The sequence below is a fragment of the Symphalangus syndactylus genome, chromosome 12, assembly GCF_028878055.3.
Source record: "Symphalangus syndactylus isolate Jambi chromosome 12, NHGRI_mSymSyn1-v2.1_pri, whole genome shotgun sequence".
Classification (NCBI taxonomy): domain Eukaryota; kingdom Metazoa; phylum Chordata; class Mammalia; order Primates; family Hylobatidae; genus Symphalangus; species Symphalangus syndactylus.
In genome coordinates, this window is record NC_072441.2 from 144663572 (window position 1) to 144681124 (window position 17553).

The 17553-nt window shown below is 40.9% G+C and overlaps 1 protein-coding gene and 1 pseudogene across 13 annotated transcripts in view; one reads left to right on the forward strand and one right to left on the reverse strand.

Annotated features, from left to right (window-relative positions):
• Positions 1–1817: 1817 nt before the first annotated feature.
• Positions 1818–17553, reverse strand: part of S100PBP (S100P binding protein) — a 43065-nt gene continuing 27329 nt past the window's right edge. For 7 of the 13 annotated variants that reach the window (XM_055255585.2, XM_055255582.2, XM_055255587.2 and 4 more), the window contains exons 6-7: positions 7506–7593; positions 1818–4749 (exon numbers count right to left, since the gene is read on the reverse strand). In XM_055255585.2, the coding sequence (XP_055111560.1) occupies positions 4635–4749; positions 7506–7593 (203 nt within the window). In that variant the 3' untranslated portion in view covers positions 1818–4634. Of the gene's footprint in view, positions 4750–7505; positions 7594–13903; positions 13955–17553 lie in introns of those variants that run through there. The other 6 variants (XR_010117740.1, XR_008652944.2, XR_008652945.2 and 3 more) reach the window with 5 other exon arrangements.
• LOC129469315 (uncharacterized) lies at positions 11965–12116 on the forward strand (annotated as a pseudogene).

Below are 17553 nucleotides of genomic sequence, written 5' to 3' on the forward strand. Positions count from 1 at the left end.
CCTGCTCACCCTCCTCCCTTGCCCAGCTCCATCAAGCTCTATCCGTACAAAATATTACTAAACCCTCAAATGTGACTTGAAGTTAAGTTGAAGGAAAACTTTGTATACAAACAGTTCCTAGCCAGGTGCAGTGGCTCACGCCTATAACCCCAACACTTTGGGAGGCCAAGGTGGGGCAGATCACTTGAGGCCAGGAGTTCAAGACCAGCCTGGCCAACATGGTGAAACCCTGTTTCTACTAAAAATACAAAAATTAACCAGGCGTGTTGGCGCACACCTGTAATCCCAGCTACTCAGGAGGCTGAGACATGAGAATCACTTGAACCCAGGAGGTGGAGGTTGCAGTGAGCCGAGATTGCACCATTGCACTCCAACACTCCAGCCTGGGCAACAGAGTGAGACACTGTCTCAAAACAAATAGTTCCTTAGTGATATATTTTAGGACTATCACTTAGACTGCTTTAAAGTTTATCCAAAATATTATATTCCACCCCCTTCTCAATGGGTGCTGGGAGGGCCAGATTTTCCGTCTATGGCATGTCCCAGTTGTCACAGGGGGAGGACAGGTGGGGAGGAAGGACAAGGCAGGAGCCTGTTCATTTAGGAATTCCACCACTGACCAGCTGATACTTCCTGTGACAAGTGGGATTTTTTTTTTTTTCCTGACAGGTGCTCTGGCATACAAAGTAAGCATACACTAAAATCAGCTTAGGAACAATTGTTTTCTCTTAGAAAAGCAGAACATTACTAAGAGAAGCGGGGAACTCCACTTTCTAGCTTTAGGTGGTTGGGTTTTTTCTTCCTATAAAAGTTCAAAATAGGCTAACTAGAGAATGACCCCCTTCCTCTTGGAGAAGGTCCATTTCTCCCTTTCCTCTTCACTTTTCTGTAATGTAAAATGGACAAAAGATCCTATCTACACCTGATAGGAACAAAACAGATATGCATAGGTTAAGAAGAGTGCCTCAGATTGAGGCAAGAATGTCGAGTTGCTGAGTACTTAGCAGACTTATACTGAGTCTTTTGCATGGACTCAATATTATATTTTGTCTAGAATTTATAGACAAAACTTATAGCACAGCAGGCCAGACAGCATGGCTAAACATGTTGCTACTTGTTTTCTCAGCATGAACTCAGATTTTTAAAGCACTGGCTAATATAGGTGACAAGTTATTATTGCCTTCCCTTTTTTCCTTGCTTCTGGGGGTAAGTCTAAGAAGCTTTGGTTCACGAAAGGGATCTAAGGAACACTGTGTCTCCCACATCTACCCACACTTATCCAACCTTCACCCAGCGTTTAGGAGCCGCAGTTTCTAGAGAAACTGGGTTATGAACAACCATCAATTCTGTACCACTGATTCTGGTTTCTTACATCCCCTTCAAAGAGAGAATGCTCTGGGATAGCATGGCTTCTTCCCTAATCAATGCTAGCTCTGGAGAAGCAGAGATGGGGAGGCCAACCACACAGCCATGGGAAGGAATAAAAGGCAATGCCTGCCTGATCACGGCTGAGCCATCTTCCCCCTCCGCAAAAACTGAGGCATAATGATATTTCAGGCTCTCCCTATGTCAGGGTCCTGACATGCACCATATGTAGCTGCAAATCCCAATCAATTTCAACATTTCTTAACTGCTAGAACACCTTTCTCAACACTGTAATTTACCTTCAAAAGAATAGGGAGCAAGCACCCTCGCCTTCCCAGTACCACATTCTACTAACTGCCGCCCCCCTCCCCACCCCACTAACCTACCTACGCAAAGGAAGAAGGCAAATAACCCTCCATCGAAGCCTACGACAGACCGCCACAGTACGTATGTCACTGACAAAGAACTTTTATTTCTTTTTAATGACATTAAACACAACTGCTACAAGGGAAAAAACATGATAAAGAGGAGGCACCAAACTTCAGTTTCATAATTGAAACTGACAACACCAGTAAATCAGGGCCTGCGTTAGAAACTACAGGTTATTTCAGGCTCCTTACTTACAAGTAAACAATGTAAACAGCATATTTTTACTCTGCTTTGTCAAGACCCTCATGGTGGGAATGTCATCATGGATGAAGAAAGCAGTTAAATGCACATAACACTTGCTTAAAAAATAATACAGCAAGAATTCCAACTGCAATATTAGACTTAGAGGCCAACACCAAATATAAGAGATATGCAGATTTGAAAAGAGATGAAAACTCCAGATTCTACCCACTACCATCTTTAAGGCGAACATGCCAGATAATGAGTTTTCTTTGGCTTTGTTTTTTCTTCTTAAAGAATACCATGTTAACCACTAGAGAACAGCTCTCTCCTCCCCCAGTCCAACAGATTTAATTAAGCTGCTAAAGCTTTGGAAAAACAGAATTATTTGAGCTAAGAGGAAATGTGATTGTCACATTTTCTAGTTAACCTGTCACTCATTTGATTTGGCAAAGGCAGTGCTCCTATTACACATTCAGTCTTAAAACCCCATGTACCAGGAGGGCATGAGTCTTAGATTTTTGCCTAAGCAAAATCCTGTCCCTTCACTCCTTGGGCTTTCTGTAGGGAACTAGACAGCTGCAATGCTAGCTATTCCAACTACATTTAATTTTAACTATGCTATGGTCCCAAAGGTGGATGTTTGGCATGTCTCACTCCATCAACCTAATTTAGGGCAGCCTGGAGAAGTGACCGATGTAGTAAATGCCAAGTAGGCTAACTAAAATAATAGATTTCGACTACTGCCTTTGAATAGAACTTCTCCTTTGCATTTTGGCCCCAGAATTTAAACCAAATGTTCAAGGAAAAGCAAATCCTTGACTGGATAAAAACAGTAAACACTTAGGGACATTCACCCAAATTTATTGTTGGCTTAAATGACCAAGCTTTCCCCAAGTCAGTTTCTAAAGTGGGGTAGGATGTTTAGAATGTGTTACTCACACAGAAAGATGGCATTGATGAAATCATGAAACAAACACAGGCTATACCAACTATGAACAACCTTCACAGAGAATGAACAATAGCACAAATGCCAGGCTGCAAAACTTCCTAAAATGATGTCTATAGCTATCTGTAAAGAGAGAATAACCGGCCAGGTGCAGTGGCTCACGCCTGTAATCCCAGCACTTTAGGAGGCCGAGGTGGGCGGATCACCTGAGGTCAGGAGTTCAAGACTAGCCTGACCAACATGGATAAATCCTGTCTCTACTAAAAAGTACAAAATTAGTCTGGCATGGTGGCGCATGCCTGTAATCACAGCTACTCGGGAGGCCGAGACAGGAGAATCCCTTGAACCCAGGAGGCGGAGGTTGTGGTGAGCAGAGATCATGCCATTGCACTCCAGCCTGGGCAACAAGAGCGAAACTCCGTCTCAAAAAAAAAAAAAAAAGAAGAGAATAACCAACTCCTAAGACATCCATTAAGACGCACAGTTAGAATACCAAACCTTAAGATCAGGTAATGCTTTTGTGCATAGGCTTAGTCACAACTATATTACATCCACGTTAGCATCCATGTGAAACTAGGTATCAGGGGCTTGGCCAAATGAGATGGTAACATCCAGGGCCTAAAGACACCTCTTGTTAACTAATAATGGAGACAAAAGAGAGCCTTTCCATACTCTCCCACAGAATGGAGGCTCCCTAACTAACACTCAAATTTGGGGTTCAGCAAATGAAACTAAATACCAACTGACACCACAATAGCACTAGCCTGCCCTAGACTCAAGACTCTGGGTGGGCAGCTCTTCAATAAAGACAGCAAGGAGGCCATCCTGAAGAGGCATATCCACGTCTAACAGGTTACAAGAATACTGCCAGTAGAATCCTAACGAGCAGAGTGGTCACTGGAGGGTAAAAAGAAAAAGGAAAATCCTTGAAGAAAGGCAAAGGAGACAACCAGTCTCAAGACCATAAGGTATTATAAGTCTTCTGTCCAAGTAAGATGTATAAGATTTGTAAACACTATTGTGCAAAATAAGTTCAATAAGGAATGAAAAAATCTCCCCCCCACAAAAAAAAATCAAGGCAGCTAGTACATACAGAAGCGAAAGGAGACGATTTGCTATTTTAATTTGTCCTTTCAATAGGATTCTTCTCCTGCTCCATCCTACTTATAATGTCCTGGATTGCCAACTTTAAAATACTGACAGGTATTCAGAGGATTCAAATAAAAAAGTAAGAGGATTGTTAAAAGTAACTTACATCCATTCACAAGTCATCTAACACTGGCTCACAGACTGGTAAAGAATCTCTTCCTTATGGGAGATTTAACAATTTCTTTGAGGTACCAGAAAGTAGACTTTGCCTCTGCAGAGAGGTGGGTCTTTTGCTTCAGCCTGGGTGTTCTGGCTTAATGCTGGCTTTCAGGAGGCAGCTACCTTCAATTTAAATTAAAAAAACAACAAAAAAAAAACTATACCAACCGAACGCTTGCTTAAACACAGACACACACACACACGCACAAAATCAGGAGGGACTTCATACAAAAAAATTCAAGTCGGCAATGGGCATTTCCAAAAGGTGACGAGTTTTTTAAATAAAAATCTTGTGAAAAATAAAATCCAAAATCGGCAAAGCACAAAACAGCAAAAGAACATGAAATGCTGCTCCAAGCAGGACCCTGGATAGGGACCTTCATTGCTGATGGGATGACACAAATTAACTGTACGAGAAGTCTGGGAGACGCTGGAACCGATGGTGGCTTCGCATGTTCCTGTCAACCCACTGAGTCAGACTGTATCTTTGCAGATGTTTCTGTCGGCGGGCGTAGTTTCTATCGAGAGAGGGAGAGTACAAACAGGAAGCTATTTCAACTAGAATGGCTATTTGTATACAAAAAAAGGCCAGCACAACAATTTTAAGAAAATCTTTACTTTTGGAAATCAGATATTAATTTTATATTTCAATTCTTGCAATTTTAGAAATTTTATACTATTTTATTTATATGAACACCACACCATAAGTGCTATTTCTTTCCAACTCCCAAAGCCACCTAATTTCCCATAGGTATTATGGTGATATGTGCCATATACACAATGTTCTAAGGAAAACTAATGTAGAATAATGTTTAAGTAGGGGAGAAAAAAAAAACCATTTTCTTCTTCCAGAAGAATTTAGTGTAGGATCTATATTTCATTGTTTGCATCAGACCTGTACCTCCAAAAGGACCTCATTGTCTGACACAGCTCAAGGTTGCTCAGGACACAGCAGTTAAAATTAGAATAAATTCCCAGAAAGTTAAGTCATCATGTGAGTTTAGAGACTGAAAAATTAACAGCACAGACTCAAAGTAAAATTTCTTAAAAGTCTCCTTTAGTTATGTGCTGGGCTGCAGTTCTGAGCAAGACGCTCTGAGATAATTTGATCCCATTTTCGACTCTGAAAGTGTTCCTAATAACAACCTAGGAAGCTTTCTGAAGATATGCATTCTAAAATTTAAAAAAAGAAAAAGAAAAAACAAACAAATACAGATATGGATTCTTGGCCTCTCCCTCCTCCCAGACTTAATGACTTAGAATACCTGGAATCAGGATACAAACATCTGTATTTTTAGATATCTCCACAGGTGATTATGAGTAGTAGCCAGGGTTGAAAATAACTGTAACAGTACCTGATATTTATCTATCCCTATATGCAAGTACTTGCTGAATTCTTTAAATACCTCTCCTCACTTAATACTGTGACAATCCTACTAGTATTTTCATTAAGTCCTTGTATAGGTAAGGAAATTGAGCCTCAGGTTAATAACTTACCCAAGGTCATACAGTAGAGTAAGCAGAAGAACTGGATTTGAATTCACATCCGACTCCAGAATTTATCTAATAACAATTACACTACACTGCCTTTCCTTCTGAGAAATGCTATGATTTTGACAACTACAGAGGGAATATGACTGTAAAGGCCCTGAAGCAAAAGGAAGAGTATTAGGAGATGAGGTTGGTGAGCGCAGGCCAAAGCATATAGGCCTTTGTAGGGGATTACAAGAATGGGAAGATGTGAGATAGGAAGCCACTGGGAAATACTGAGCAAATGTGATTTATGCTTTAAAAGAATCTCTTTCTTTGGCTGCTGAGTTGTGAACAGTGCACTGGCAAGGGCAGAAGCAGGGAGGGCATTTAGGAGACTTGCAACAATCCAGGTCAAATGATGAGAACTAGTTAGGCTTTGGATATACAGCTGATCCTCCATATCCACGGGTTCTACATCCATGGATTTAACCAACCATGGGTCAAAAATATTCAAGGAAGAAAAATGGATGGTTCCACCTGTACCGAACATGTACAGACATTTTTTCCTTGTCATTATTTCCTAAACGATACAGTATAACAACTATTTGCATAGCATTTATACTGTATTAGTTATCATAAGTAATCTAGAGATGATTTTAGGTGTATGGAAGGATGTGCACAGGTTATGCAAACACTATGGCATATTATATAAGGAACGTGAGCATCTGTGGATTTTGGTATCCAAAGAGGGTCCTGGAACTAATCCCTCATGAATACCAAGGACAACTGTATATGCAGAGCCTATGGGATTTGCTGATAGACTCAATATGGGGTGAGAGAGAAAAAAGTAAAAGATGATTCCAAGGTTTTTGAGTATCTGAATCAAAGTAACTGAATAAATTTGTACAGCCACACTGCATCAAGAATCCAGAAAACTGTAATACTACATTTGAGTCTTAAAAAGAAAATTCCAGAAGATTTGAGAATTAGGAAGGTCCTTTGACACCAAGTTGCAAAGCTAGTATTAGAACTCAGGTTTCCTGAATTTCAATCCAGTTTTTGTTTTGTCTGTTTATTTTTTTGAGACAGGGTCTCGCCCTGTTGCCCAGGCTGGAGTGCAGTGGCATAATCATTGCTCATCACAGCCTCAAGCTCCTGGGCTTCAAGCAATCCTTTTCTCTCATGCACTCTCAGGGAATACAGACACACACCACCATGCCCAGTTAAGTTTTTGTATTTTTTGTAGCGATGGGGTCTCACATTGGCCAGGCTGGTCTCGAACTCCTGGGCTCAAGCAATCCTCCTGCCTTGGCCTCCCAAAGTGCTGGAATTACAGGCGTGAGCTACTGTGCTCAGCCTCAGTCCAGTTCTTATTCCATTATACTGCATCACTTTTTCCCCCCGCCTCTTGAATTAAACAATTCCAACCCCTACTCCCCACTACATTCCTCCTGCAGCCAAATTTCACTTTTTTTTTTTTTAGACGGAGTCTCGCTCTGCCGCCCAGGTTTGAGTACAGTGGCACCATCTTGGCTCACTGCAACCTTTGCCACCAGGATTCAAGCAACTGTCCTGCCTCAGCCTCCTGAGTAGCTGGGACTACAGACACTTGCCACCACGCCCAGCTAATTTTTGTATTTTTGGTAGATATGGGGTTTTGCCATGTTGGCCAGGATGGTCTCAAACTCCTGACCTCAAGTGACCCACCCACCTTGGCCACCCAAAGTGCTGGGATTACAGGTGTGAGCCACCGAGCCTAGCCATTCTACCCTTTTCCATCTTCTTCTAATCACCCACTCACCGCGTGGTGAGGTCCGAAGGATGCTGCCATTTTGAGTGCTGCATATGATGAACTTGATCCATCAAGGCACAAAGCTCCCCCGAGATACCTGTGATACAGAGGGATCAGTGGTTAGCAAACAGCTGAGTGAACTATGTCAGCCAACGTCAAAGTATGTGCTTTCAGGCAAAGAGAAAACAGGCACTGTTCTCAACAATATATACTTATGATTATCACAAGCAGTGAGCACAGAAACTATAAACCAGAATGGGGAGATTGCTCTTGGAGGGTGAAGGTGAAGCAATAATGGCAGCCACCATTCATTCATTCAACACTTAGCTCCTACAATATACAGGGAACTTTACTTTTCCCTAGGAATATGGCAGTGAACAAGACACTGCCTCAATGAAGTTTATACAGGAGACAGATGATTCCAAAGTGGTGTGATAAATGCAGTGAAAGAAATACAGACTGCTATAGAGACTGGGGGGTGGGGGTTAGGGAAAGCCCCTCCAGGGGGAGTAACTATAGCAGGGATCTAAAGGATGTGTAAAATTAGTAAGGTAAAGAGGGGTAGGAGGTTGGATGCCAAAAGATAACAGTTAATACAAAGCCCCAGAGACAAAAGACAGCAAATACATTAAAGAAACAAGAGGAGTTTAGAACAGATGGAGGTGGGCGCTCTTTGCTAACAAGAAAAATTGCTAGATGCAATTTCTCAAACACCTGGGATCCTAGCAATGTACTAGACACTTTATATATTATCTTACTTAATTCTAAAAAAGATCTTACATGGAGATAGATGTTATTAATATCATTTCTTTTTTTTTTTTTTTTTTGAGACGGAGTCTCGCTCTGTCGCCCAGGCTGGAGTGCAGTGGCGCAATCTCGGCTCACTGCAAGCTCTGCCTCCCGGGTTCACGCCATTCTCCTGCCTCAGCCTCTCCGAGTAGCTGGGACTACAGGCGCCCGCCACTACGCCCGGCTAATTTTTTTGTATTTTTAGTAGAGATGGGGTTTCACCGTGGTCTCGATCTCCGGACCTCGTGATCCACCCGCCTCGGCCTCCCAAAGTGCTGGGATTACAAGCGTGAGCCACCGTGCCCAGCCTTATTAATATCATTTCAAAGATGGGAAACTATGGGAGGCGAACTTGCCTGAAATTTTTTTTTTTTTTTTTTGAGACAGAGTCTTGCTCTGTCCTCCAGGCTAGAGTGCAATGGCGTGATTTCGGTTCACCGCAACCTCTGCCTCCTGGGTTCAAGCGATTCTCCTGCCTCAGCCTCCTGGGTAGCTGGGACTACAGGCACCTACCACCATGCCAGGCTAATTTTTATATTTTAGTAGAGACAGGGTTTCACCATGTTGGCAAGGCTGGTCTCCAATTCCTGACCTCAAATGATCCTCCCAAAGTGCTTGGATTACAGGCGTGAGCCACCATGCATGGTCCTGAAATTCTTGATGACCCAGGATTCAACTAGCTCCTGTGTGACACCATGTCCTTGCCACTATGCAATAATGCTAATTTTGCACTCAATGGTTGAGACTTAGGCTAAAACTCAATAGAAGCAGAAATAAAACACTAGTTAGGAAATAATTTCCCTAGACCAGTGATTCGCAAATTTTAACATACATTATAATCAACTGGAGGTATTATAACAGATTGCTGGGCCTAGCCTCCAGACTTTCTGATTATACATAATTAGAAAACTATACAGATCTGGGTAGGTCCTGAGAATTCGCATTTCAAGCAAATTCCCAAGTAATGCTGATGCTGGTGGTCTGAGAACCACATTTTTTTTTTTTTTTTTTGAGACGGAGTCCCGCTCTGTCACCCAGGCTGGAGTGCAGTGGCGCGATCTTGGCTCACTGCAAGCTCCGCCTCCCGGGTTCATGCCATTCTCCTGCCTCAGGCTCTCCAAGTAGCTGGGACTACAGGCGTCCGCCACCACGCCCGGCTAATTTTTTTTTTTGTATTTTTAGTAGAGACGGGGTTTCACCTTGGTCTCGATCTCCTGACTTCGTGATCCGCCCGCCTCGGCCTCCCAAAGTGCTGGGATTACAAGCGTGAGCCACCGCGCCCGGCCCACATTTTTTTTTTTTTTTGCGGATCGTAGGGTGGGAAATAGAGTCTCACTCTGTCACCCAGGCTGGAGTGCAGTAGTGTGATCTCGGCTCACTGCAACCTCCTCCTCCCGGGTTCAAGTGATTCTCCTGCTTCAGCCTCCTAAGTAGCTGGGATTACAGGTGCCTGCCACCACAACTGGCTAATTTTTGTATTTTTAGTAGAGACAGGGTTTCACCATGTTGGCCAGGCTGTTCTTGAACTCCTGACCTCAAGTGATCCACCCGCCTTGGCCTCCCAAAGTGCTGGGATTACAGGCGTGAGTCACTATGCCCGGCTGAGAACCACACTTTGAAAATCAAAGCCCTAGACAGTGGAGACTTTTCAGCTCGTTTATGTTTTTCATTACCTTATCTACTGTGCTTTCGGGAATCAAAAGCAGTCTCAGTAGGCTATAGACTCATATTTTCAAGCTCTAGTAAAAGTAATGTAACTTTTAGGATAAATGTAATTTATTTGAAGCCTCAAAAAGTAGAGCTTTGTAGAAAAAGTATACTACTATATATTTTGGAGTTAGGCAGAGTTGAGTTAAAATTCCAATCCATCAATTAGCTCTGTGACCCTGGGCAAATTATTTCACTTCTTCAGGGCTCACTACTCGTCTATGAAAAGCAGATAATACAATTTAGCTTGAAGCTGAGTTTTAGGAATATTGTACGTAAAAGACCTAGCACATTGCTATGGCACACAGCATTTGTGCAGTGAGTGGTAGCTATTACGATGTTAGCGCCTCAGGCCTATATTAGCTTGCAAAGACTCTGCAAATCCTGTGAAATTTTAAGGAAAAACGTTTATTAAATGGATCCATCCACACATAAACTATGACATTTTATGGCACTCAAATATTTTTCTAACCATAACACTTTTTAGGAAAAATTTATAGATTAAAAGTTTCTCTACTGTTAAAAAAGCACAACCAAATGAAAGATAATTGACAAAATGAAAAATATATTTGAAACATACTTGGCAAAAGTTTAATGTCCTTTATCTACAGTCTCTTTATTTTTTTTTTTTTTTGAGACGGAGTCTCGCTCTTCACCCAGGCTGGAGTGCAGTGGCACGATCTCAGCTCACTGCAAGCTCCGCCTCCTGGGTTCACGCCATTCTCCTGCCTCAGCCTCTCCAAGTAGCTGGGACTACAGGCGCCCGCCACCACGCCCAGCTAATTTTTTTTGTATTTTTAGTAGAGACGGGGTTTCACCGTGGCCTCGATCTCCTGACCTCGTGATCTGCCCGCCTCGGCCTCCCAAAGTGCTGGGATTACAAGCGTGAGCCACCGCGCCTGGCCCCAGTCTCTTTATTTTTTAAAAAAGGTCAAGGGCATGAATAGACAACTTGCAAAATTATTACAAGTGATCAATAAACATGATAAAAACAATGTTCAATCTCACTCATGGAAAGAAAAAGCATTACTGTCACTCCTTTAGAAGGAAAAATAAATCAGAAATGAGTTTCCTCGTGAAGGGAAGTAACTCTTGATTAGAAAATTCCTTACCTGCTGGATTTGTAAAGCTAAAATCAAAGGTCTCAATTCAAATTGCCTTTCCAATACTCCACTTTCACCTCGCTAGCACTCCACTCCCTGTGGTCACCCAAAAAGGACATTTCAGTGGGAGGCAGGGGAGACGAGAATCAGCTTTATAAAAATTTCAAGATACATTTTTCCTACCAAAGCTTCACAAAGGAGGGCTAGCAATATATGGAAATTCTGTGTCCATCAAAATGGAACCACAAGATTATCTATAGAATATGTCCTTCAGCTCACTCATTTCTTATCACCTGCATCTTAGAAAATTAATCTGGCAATGGAAACTAAAGATAATAAATCTCCTACAAACATATCTATTCGCATTAAATGATGAGAATAGCCAGTTAGCCAAAGGGGCCTAATATTCAAATATTTAACTTCTAGGAGTCAAATCCGGCAGCAGCAATTTATATAACACTATATATCAAGCCTGTTTAAGTAAATAAATAAAGGCACTGTCCTATGTGCTAGTTTATATATATCAACTCATTTATTCTTTACAACAATCCTATAAGGTATTTTCCCCATTTTACAGACAAAAGTATATAAAACTGTAAAGAAACTGAGGCACAGAAAAGTTAACTAATTTGCCCAAAGTCACATATCTAGTGACAAAGCGAGAATTCCAACAATATAAAACTATCATAGGATTGACTTTCCTTAAAAATTTTTCTGGGAGCAACATTTCCTAGCTGAGATTAGAAAGTAAAAACCATATAGCCATATGTCTCTTGTAAACAAGGGCTCAATAATTAGATCTCAGCTCATGTACTAGAAAATTTTAATTTTCCTTAGCACTAATAACTTGTTAGACTAGCCTAACCCCTATCGCTTCTCGGCCTTTTGGCTAAGATCAAGTGTAGACTAGCCTAACCCTTATTATTAATAAGACTTAATGATCTAGAGATAATGGGAGCTAACATTTATCAAGCACTTCTTATGTGTAGGTGCTTTGCTAACTGCTTTGCATGTATCCTATAATTTAATTCTAACAATCACAGATGGCAAACTCTATAGCCTCCATTTTATTCACAAGTAAACTGAAGCTTAGAAAAAAATACTTTCCCAGCACTTTGGGAGGCCAAGGCAGGCGGATGGCTTGAGCCCAGGAGTTCAAGACCAGCCTGGGCAACATGGTGAAACCCTGTCTCTACAAAAAGTACCCGGGTGTGGTTGTACACACCTATAGTCCCATCGACTCCAGGGGGCTGAGGTGGGAGGATCACCTGAGCCCATGAGGTGGAGGCTGCAGTAAGCCATGATCATACCACTGCACTCCAAGCTGGGTGACAGAGCAAGACACTGTCTCCAAAAAAAAAAAAAAAAAAAAAAAAAAAAAAAAAAAAAAAAAAGGATACTCATCTATCATCTAGTAAATCAGAAAAGCCAGGATTCAAACCCAGGTGGGGCTAATAATCCAAAAACCTCATTTTAGCTTATAGCTTGAACCTCATCTTCCTCCAAATTTAGAGATGCTAACAAGAATGGGAACATTTGAATTTTCTCTTCTCTTCATAGTCTCTAACAGATGGGCTTTCTTGGACCAACAATCAGTACCATGGGTTTATTTTAAGTTGTGGCAAAAAGGTGGTAAAGACTGTCCTTTGTTTTGTGACTAAGAATGAAATAAAGAAGGGAAAAACCCCCAATATTTCAGGAATGAAGTCAACAATTCATCTAAATCTTAATCTATAAATATGAAGGTAACTGGTTTTGGGGAAACATCCAGTTTAATAACTGTTCTTAATAAGTTTAAAGTGAATCAATTTTTATATCATAATGGAGGAGGATGGATAATGCTGAGTACCTGCTATGCCAATTCTGACAGGTTTTATAGGACATAATACTTTTTACCACCCACATGACCCTAACTCAATCAAGTGTGATACCTGACCAAAGAACAGAGACTCTCTCAGCTGGCTAATGATCTAATGACCTAGAAGGCTGCCTAGTATCAGCAGGTCATTAAGTAAACCAATCAGATACTCTCCTTTGAAATGTTAATGTGAGCTTTAGTAATGAGAACAAGAGAGAGAACAGCACACATGCAGGGCTCCAGGAAAAACGGTTACTCGAGATAGCTAAATAGCAGCAAAAATACTGGTCACAGAAACAGATTAGATTAGGGAAAATCCCAATAGGGAACAGAGGCACACATTTCTTTTTTCTTTTTTTTTTTTTTTTGAGACGGAGTTTTGCTCTTTTGCCCAGGCTGGAGTGCAGTGGCTCAATATTGGCTCACTGCAAACTCCACCTTCCAGTTTCAAGCAATTCTCCTGCCTCAGCCTCCCGAGTAGCTGGGATTACAGGTGCCCGCCACCATACTCGGCTAATTTTTGTATTTTTAGTAGAGATGGGGTTTCACCATCTTGGCAAGGCTGGTCTCCAACTCCTGACTTCATGATCCACCCACCTCGGCCTCCCAAAGTGCTGGGATTACAGGTGTGAGCTGCAGCACCTGGTCAGAGGCACACATTTCTGACGGAGCGTGTAGTTCGGCTCTATGGTTAATTCTTTTCACTGCAAGGCCTGGTGAAAAGAGTCTCATCTAATCATCTTTTCCTGTAAATCCTTAAACTCAGTTACTTAAAGGCTATCATAATGTCTCTATTCCATGCAATGTAAAGTACTTAATACCGGGGAGGGAATGGAGAGAGAAGAAAAAATGTGCTACAGGGGACATGGGCTACTGCTTTTATAAATAGATTAATAAAATATAAATGAAAAGAAAAAAATAAGTAGAAGGCAAGAATGCAAATGTGTCACCTCTAGGTCAACAAAACTGCGATGATCTAGTAGAAATCTTGACTGATTTTCCTTGCAGGCAAGGGAAAAAGTAAAAGAAACAGGAGTTATTATATAACTCATTTATGAAAGTGATACAGGGGATACTGAATGATATATGAATGTCCTCAACAGTACTGGGAAATTCAGAATCAGAATTTATATAACCATTGCTGTTTATGATCTTCAATAAAAATCAAAGCAGGTATTTCCACTTTTAGCTAAGATGAATGGGGGACTTAACCTCTCATTGTAAGCAACTAGAAACGAGGCAAAATTATGAAACAAGTGCTTTCAGACTACTGAGAATTATGATCCCCGAGGGAAGAGAAACAACTGAGGTGAGTCTTGAAACTTCTTATAAGTCTATAATTTTTCAAAATAAAAAGCTTTTTAAATGAAGGCAAAATAAACAGGTTCTAAATAAAAGCAGAGAGACTTCATCAGTAGATGTGCACTACAACAAACATTAAAAGTTGTTCATTAGGAAAAAGGAAAATAATACCAGATCGAAACTTGGATCTATAGAAAATAATCAAAAGCACTGGAAATGGTAAGTATGTGAGTACATATAAAAGGCTATTTTTCCTATTTAGATGATGTCTTTAAAAGATAATTTACTGTTATGGCCAGGCGCGGTGGCTCATGCCTGTAATCCCAGCACTTTGGGAGGCCGAGGCGGGCGGATCACCTGAGGTTGGGAGTTCGAGACCAGCCTGACCAACATGGAGAAACCCCGTCTCTACAAAAAATACAAAATTAGCCAGGTGTGGTGGCACATGCCTGTAATCCCAGCTACTAGGGAGGCTGAGGCAGGAGAATCGCTTGAACCTGGAAGCGGAGGTTGCGGTGAGCCGAGACTGCACCATTGCACTACAGTCTGGGCAACAAGAGCAAAACTCCGTCTCAAAAAAAAAAAAAAAAAAAGATAATTTACTGTTTCTGTTTAAAGTAAAAATAACATGCCTGTAATCCCAACACTTCGAGGGATGAAGTGGGAGGATTGCTTGAGGCCAGGAGGTTAAGACTACAGTGAGCTATAATCATGTTATTGCACTCTAGCCTAGGCAACAGAGTGAGATCCCATCTCCATAATAATAATAATAAATTTAATAAGATAAAAATACAACAAAGAGGTATAGGCAGTAAGTATGGAGATAAAATGGAATACTAAAAAATACTACAAAAATTAAATGAGTCAGGGAAAGATGGAAGAGGAAACAAAAAACAAATAGAAAACAAGTAACAAGATGGTAGATTTAAATCCAGCCATACGGGATTGTACATTAAATGTAAATAGATTAATGCTCCAATTAAAGACTGAGATTGTGAGACTGAAAAAAAAAAAAAAAGCAAGACCCAGCTACCAATTATATGCTGTCTATAAGACATCTACTTTAAACATAAAAGTAAATTAAGGAGGCCAGGCACGGTGGCTCATGCCTGTAATCCCAGCACTTTGGGAGGCCGAGGCAGGCAGATCACGAGGTCAGGAGTTCAAGACCAGCCTGGCCAACACAGTGAAGCCCCATCTCTACTAAAAAACTACAAAAATAAGCCGACTGTGGTGGCATGCACCTGTAGTCCCAGCTACTCAGGAGGCTGAGGCAGGAGAATTGCTTGAACCCAGAAGGTGGGGGTTGCAGTGAGCCGAGACCATGCTATTGCACTCCAGCCTGGGTGACAGAGCGAGACTCCATCTCAAAAAAAAATAAAAAAATAAATTAATTAAGGCAAGGCCCAGTGGCTCACACCTGTAATCCTAGCACTTTGGGAGGCCGACGTGGGTAGATCACTTGAGCCCAGGAGTTTGAGACCAGCGTGGGCAACATGGCAAAACCCCATCTCCACAAAAAATACAAAAAATTAGCCAGGCTTGGTGGCACACACCTGTAGTCCCAGCTACTTGAGGGGCTGAGGTAGGAAGATCACGAGCCCGGGAGGTTGATGCTACAGTGAACCATGATTGTACCACTGCACTCAGGCTGGGTGACAGAGCAAGGCTTTATCTTAAAAAAAAAAAAAAAAAAAGTAAATGAAAACATATCAAAATGTGTGGGATGCAGCTAGCAGTGCCTAAAGGGGAGCCTATGGCTTAAAATGCTTAGAGAAAATAGAAAGTTCTCAAGATCAATGATCTGATCTTCCACATTAAAAAGCTAGAAAACAAGGCCAGACATGGTGACTCATGCCTGTAATTGTGGCACTTTGGGAGGCCAAGAGTTCGAAACTAGCCTGGGTAACAGTGAGATGCCATCTCTATTTAACTTTCTTTTTTGAGACAGGGTCTCAGTCCGTCACCTAGGCTGGAGTGCCGTGACACGACATTGGTTCACTCAGCCTCCTGGGTTCAAGGGTTCCTCCCACCTCAGCCTCCCAAGTAGCTGGGATTACAAGTATGTGCCACCACAACACTCGGCTACTGTCTCTATTTTTAAAAATGAAAGGTCAGGAGATCGAGACCATCCTGGCTAACACGGTGAAACCCCGTCTCTACTAAAAATACAAAAAATTAGCCGGGTGAGGTGGTGGGCGCCTGTAGTCCCAGCTACTCGGGAGGTTGAGGCAGGAGAATGGCATGAACCCAGGGGGTGGAGCCTGCAGTGAGCCGAGATCGCGCCACTGCACTCCAGCCTGGGCAACAGCGACACTCCATCTCAATAAATAAATAAATAAATAAATAATAAAAAATAAAAATACAAAAAAATTAGCCAGGCATGGTGGGGGGTGCCTGTAGTCCCAGCTACTCGGGAGGCTGAGGCAGGAGAATAGCGTGAACCCGGGAGGCACAGCTTGCAGTGAGCCGAGATCACGCCACTGCACTCCAGCCTGGGTGACAGAGCGAGACTGCGTCTCAAAAAAAGATATCTATATCTATATATATATATATATATAGATATATAGAGATATGTATCTCTCTATAGATCTATAGAGATATGTATCTATCTATAGATACATAGAGATATACCTCTATCTATAGATACATATAGAGATATATCTCTATCTATAGATATATATCTCTATGTATCTAGATATATATATAGATACATATATATATCTAGATACAGAGATATATATATGTACCTCTCTAGATATGTGTGTATATATACACATATATAAATATATAGAGATATATATAAATATATAGAGATATATATCTATATATAGAGATATATATCTATATATAGAGATATATATCTATATATAGAGATATATAGAGATATATAGAGATATATATAGATATATATCTCTATATAGAGATATATAGAGATATATATAGATATATATCTCTATATAGAGATATATAGAGATATATATAGAGATATATATCTCTATATAGAGAGATATATAGAGATATATCTCTCTATATAGAGATATATATCTATATATAGAGATACATATAGAGATATATAGAGAGATATATATCTATATATAGAGATACATATAGAGATATATATCTATATATAGAGATACATATAGAGATATATATCTATATATAGAGATACATATAGATATATATCTCTATATAGAGATACATATAGAGATATATCTCTATATAGAGATACATATAGAGATATATCTCTATATAGAGATACATATAGAGATATATCTCTATATATAGATATATATAG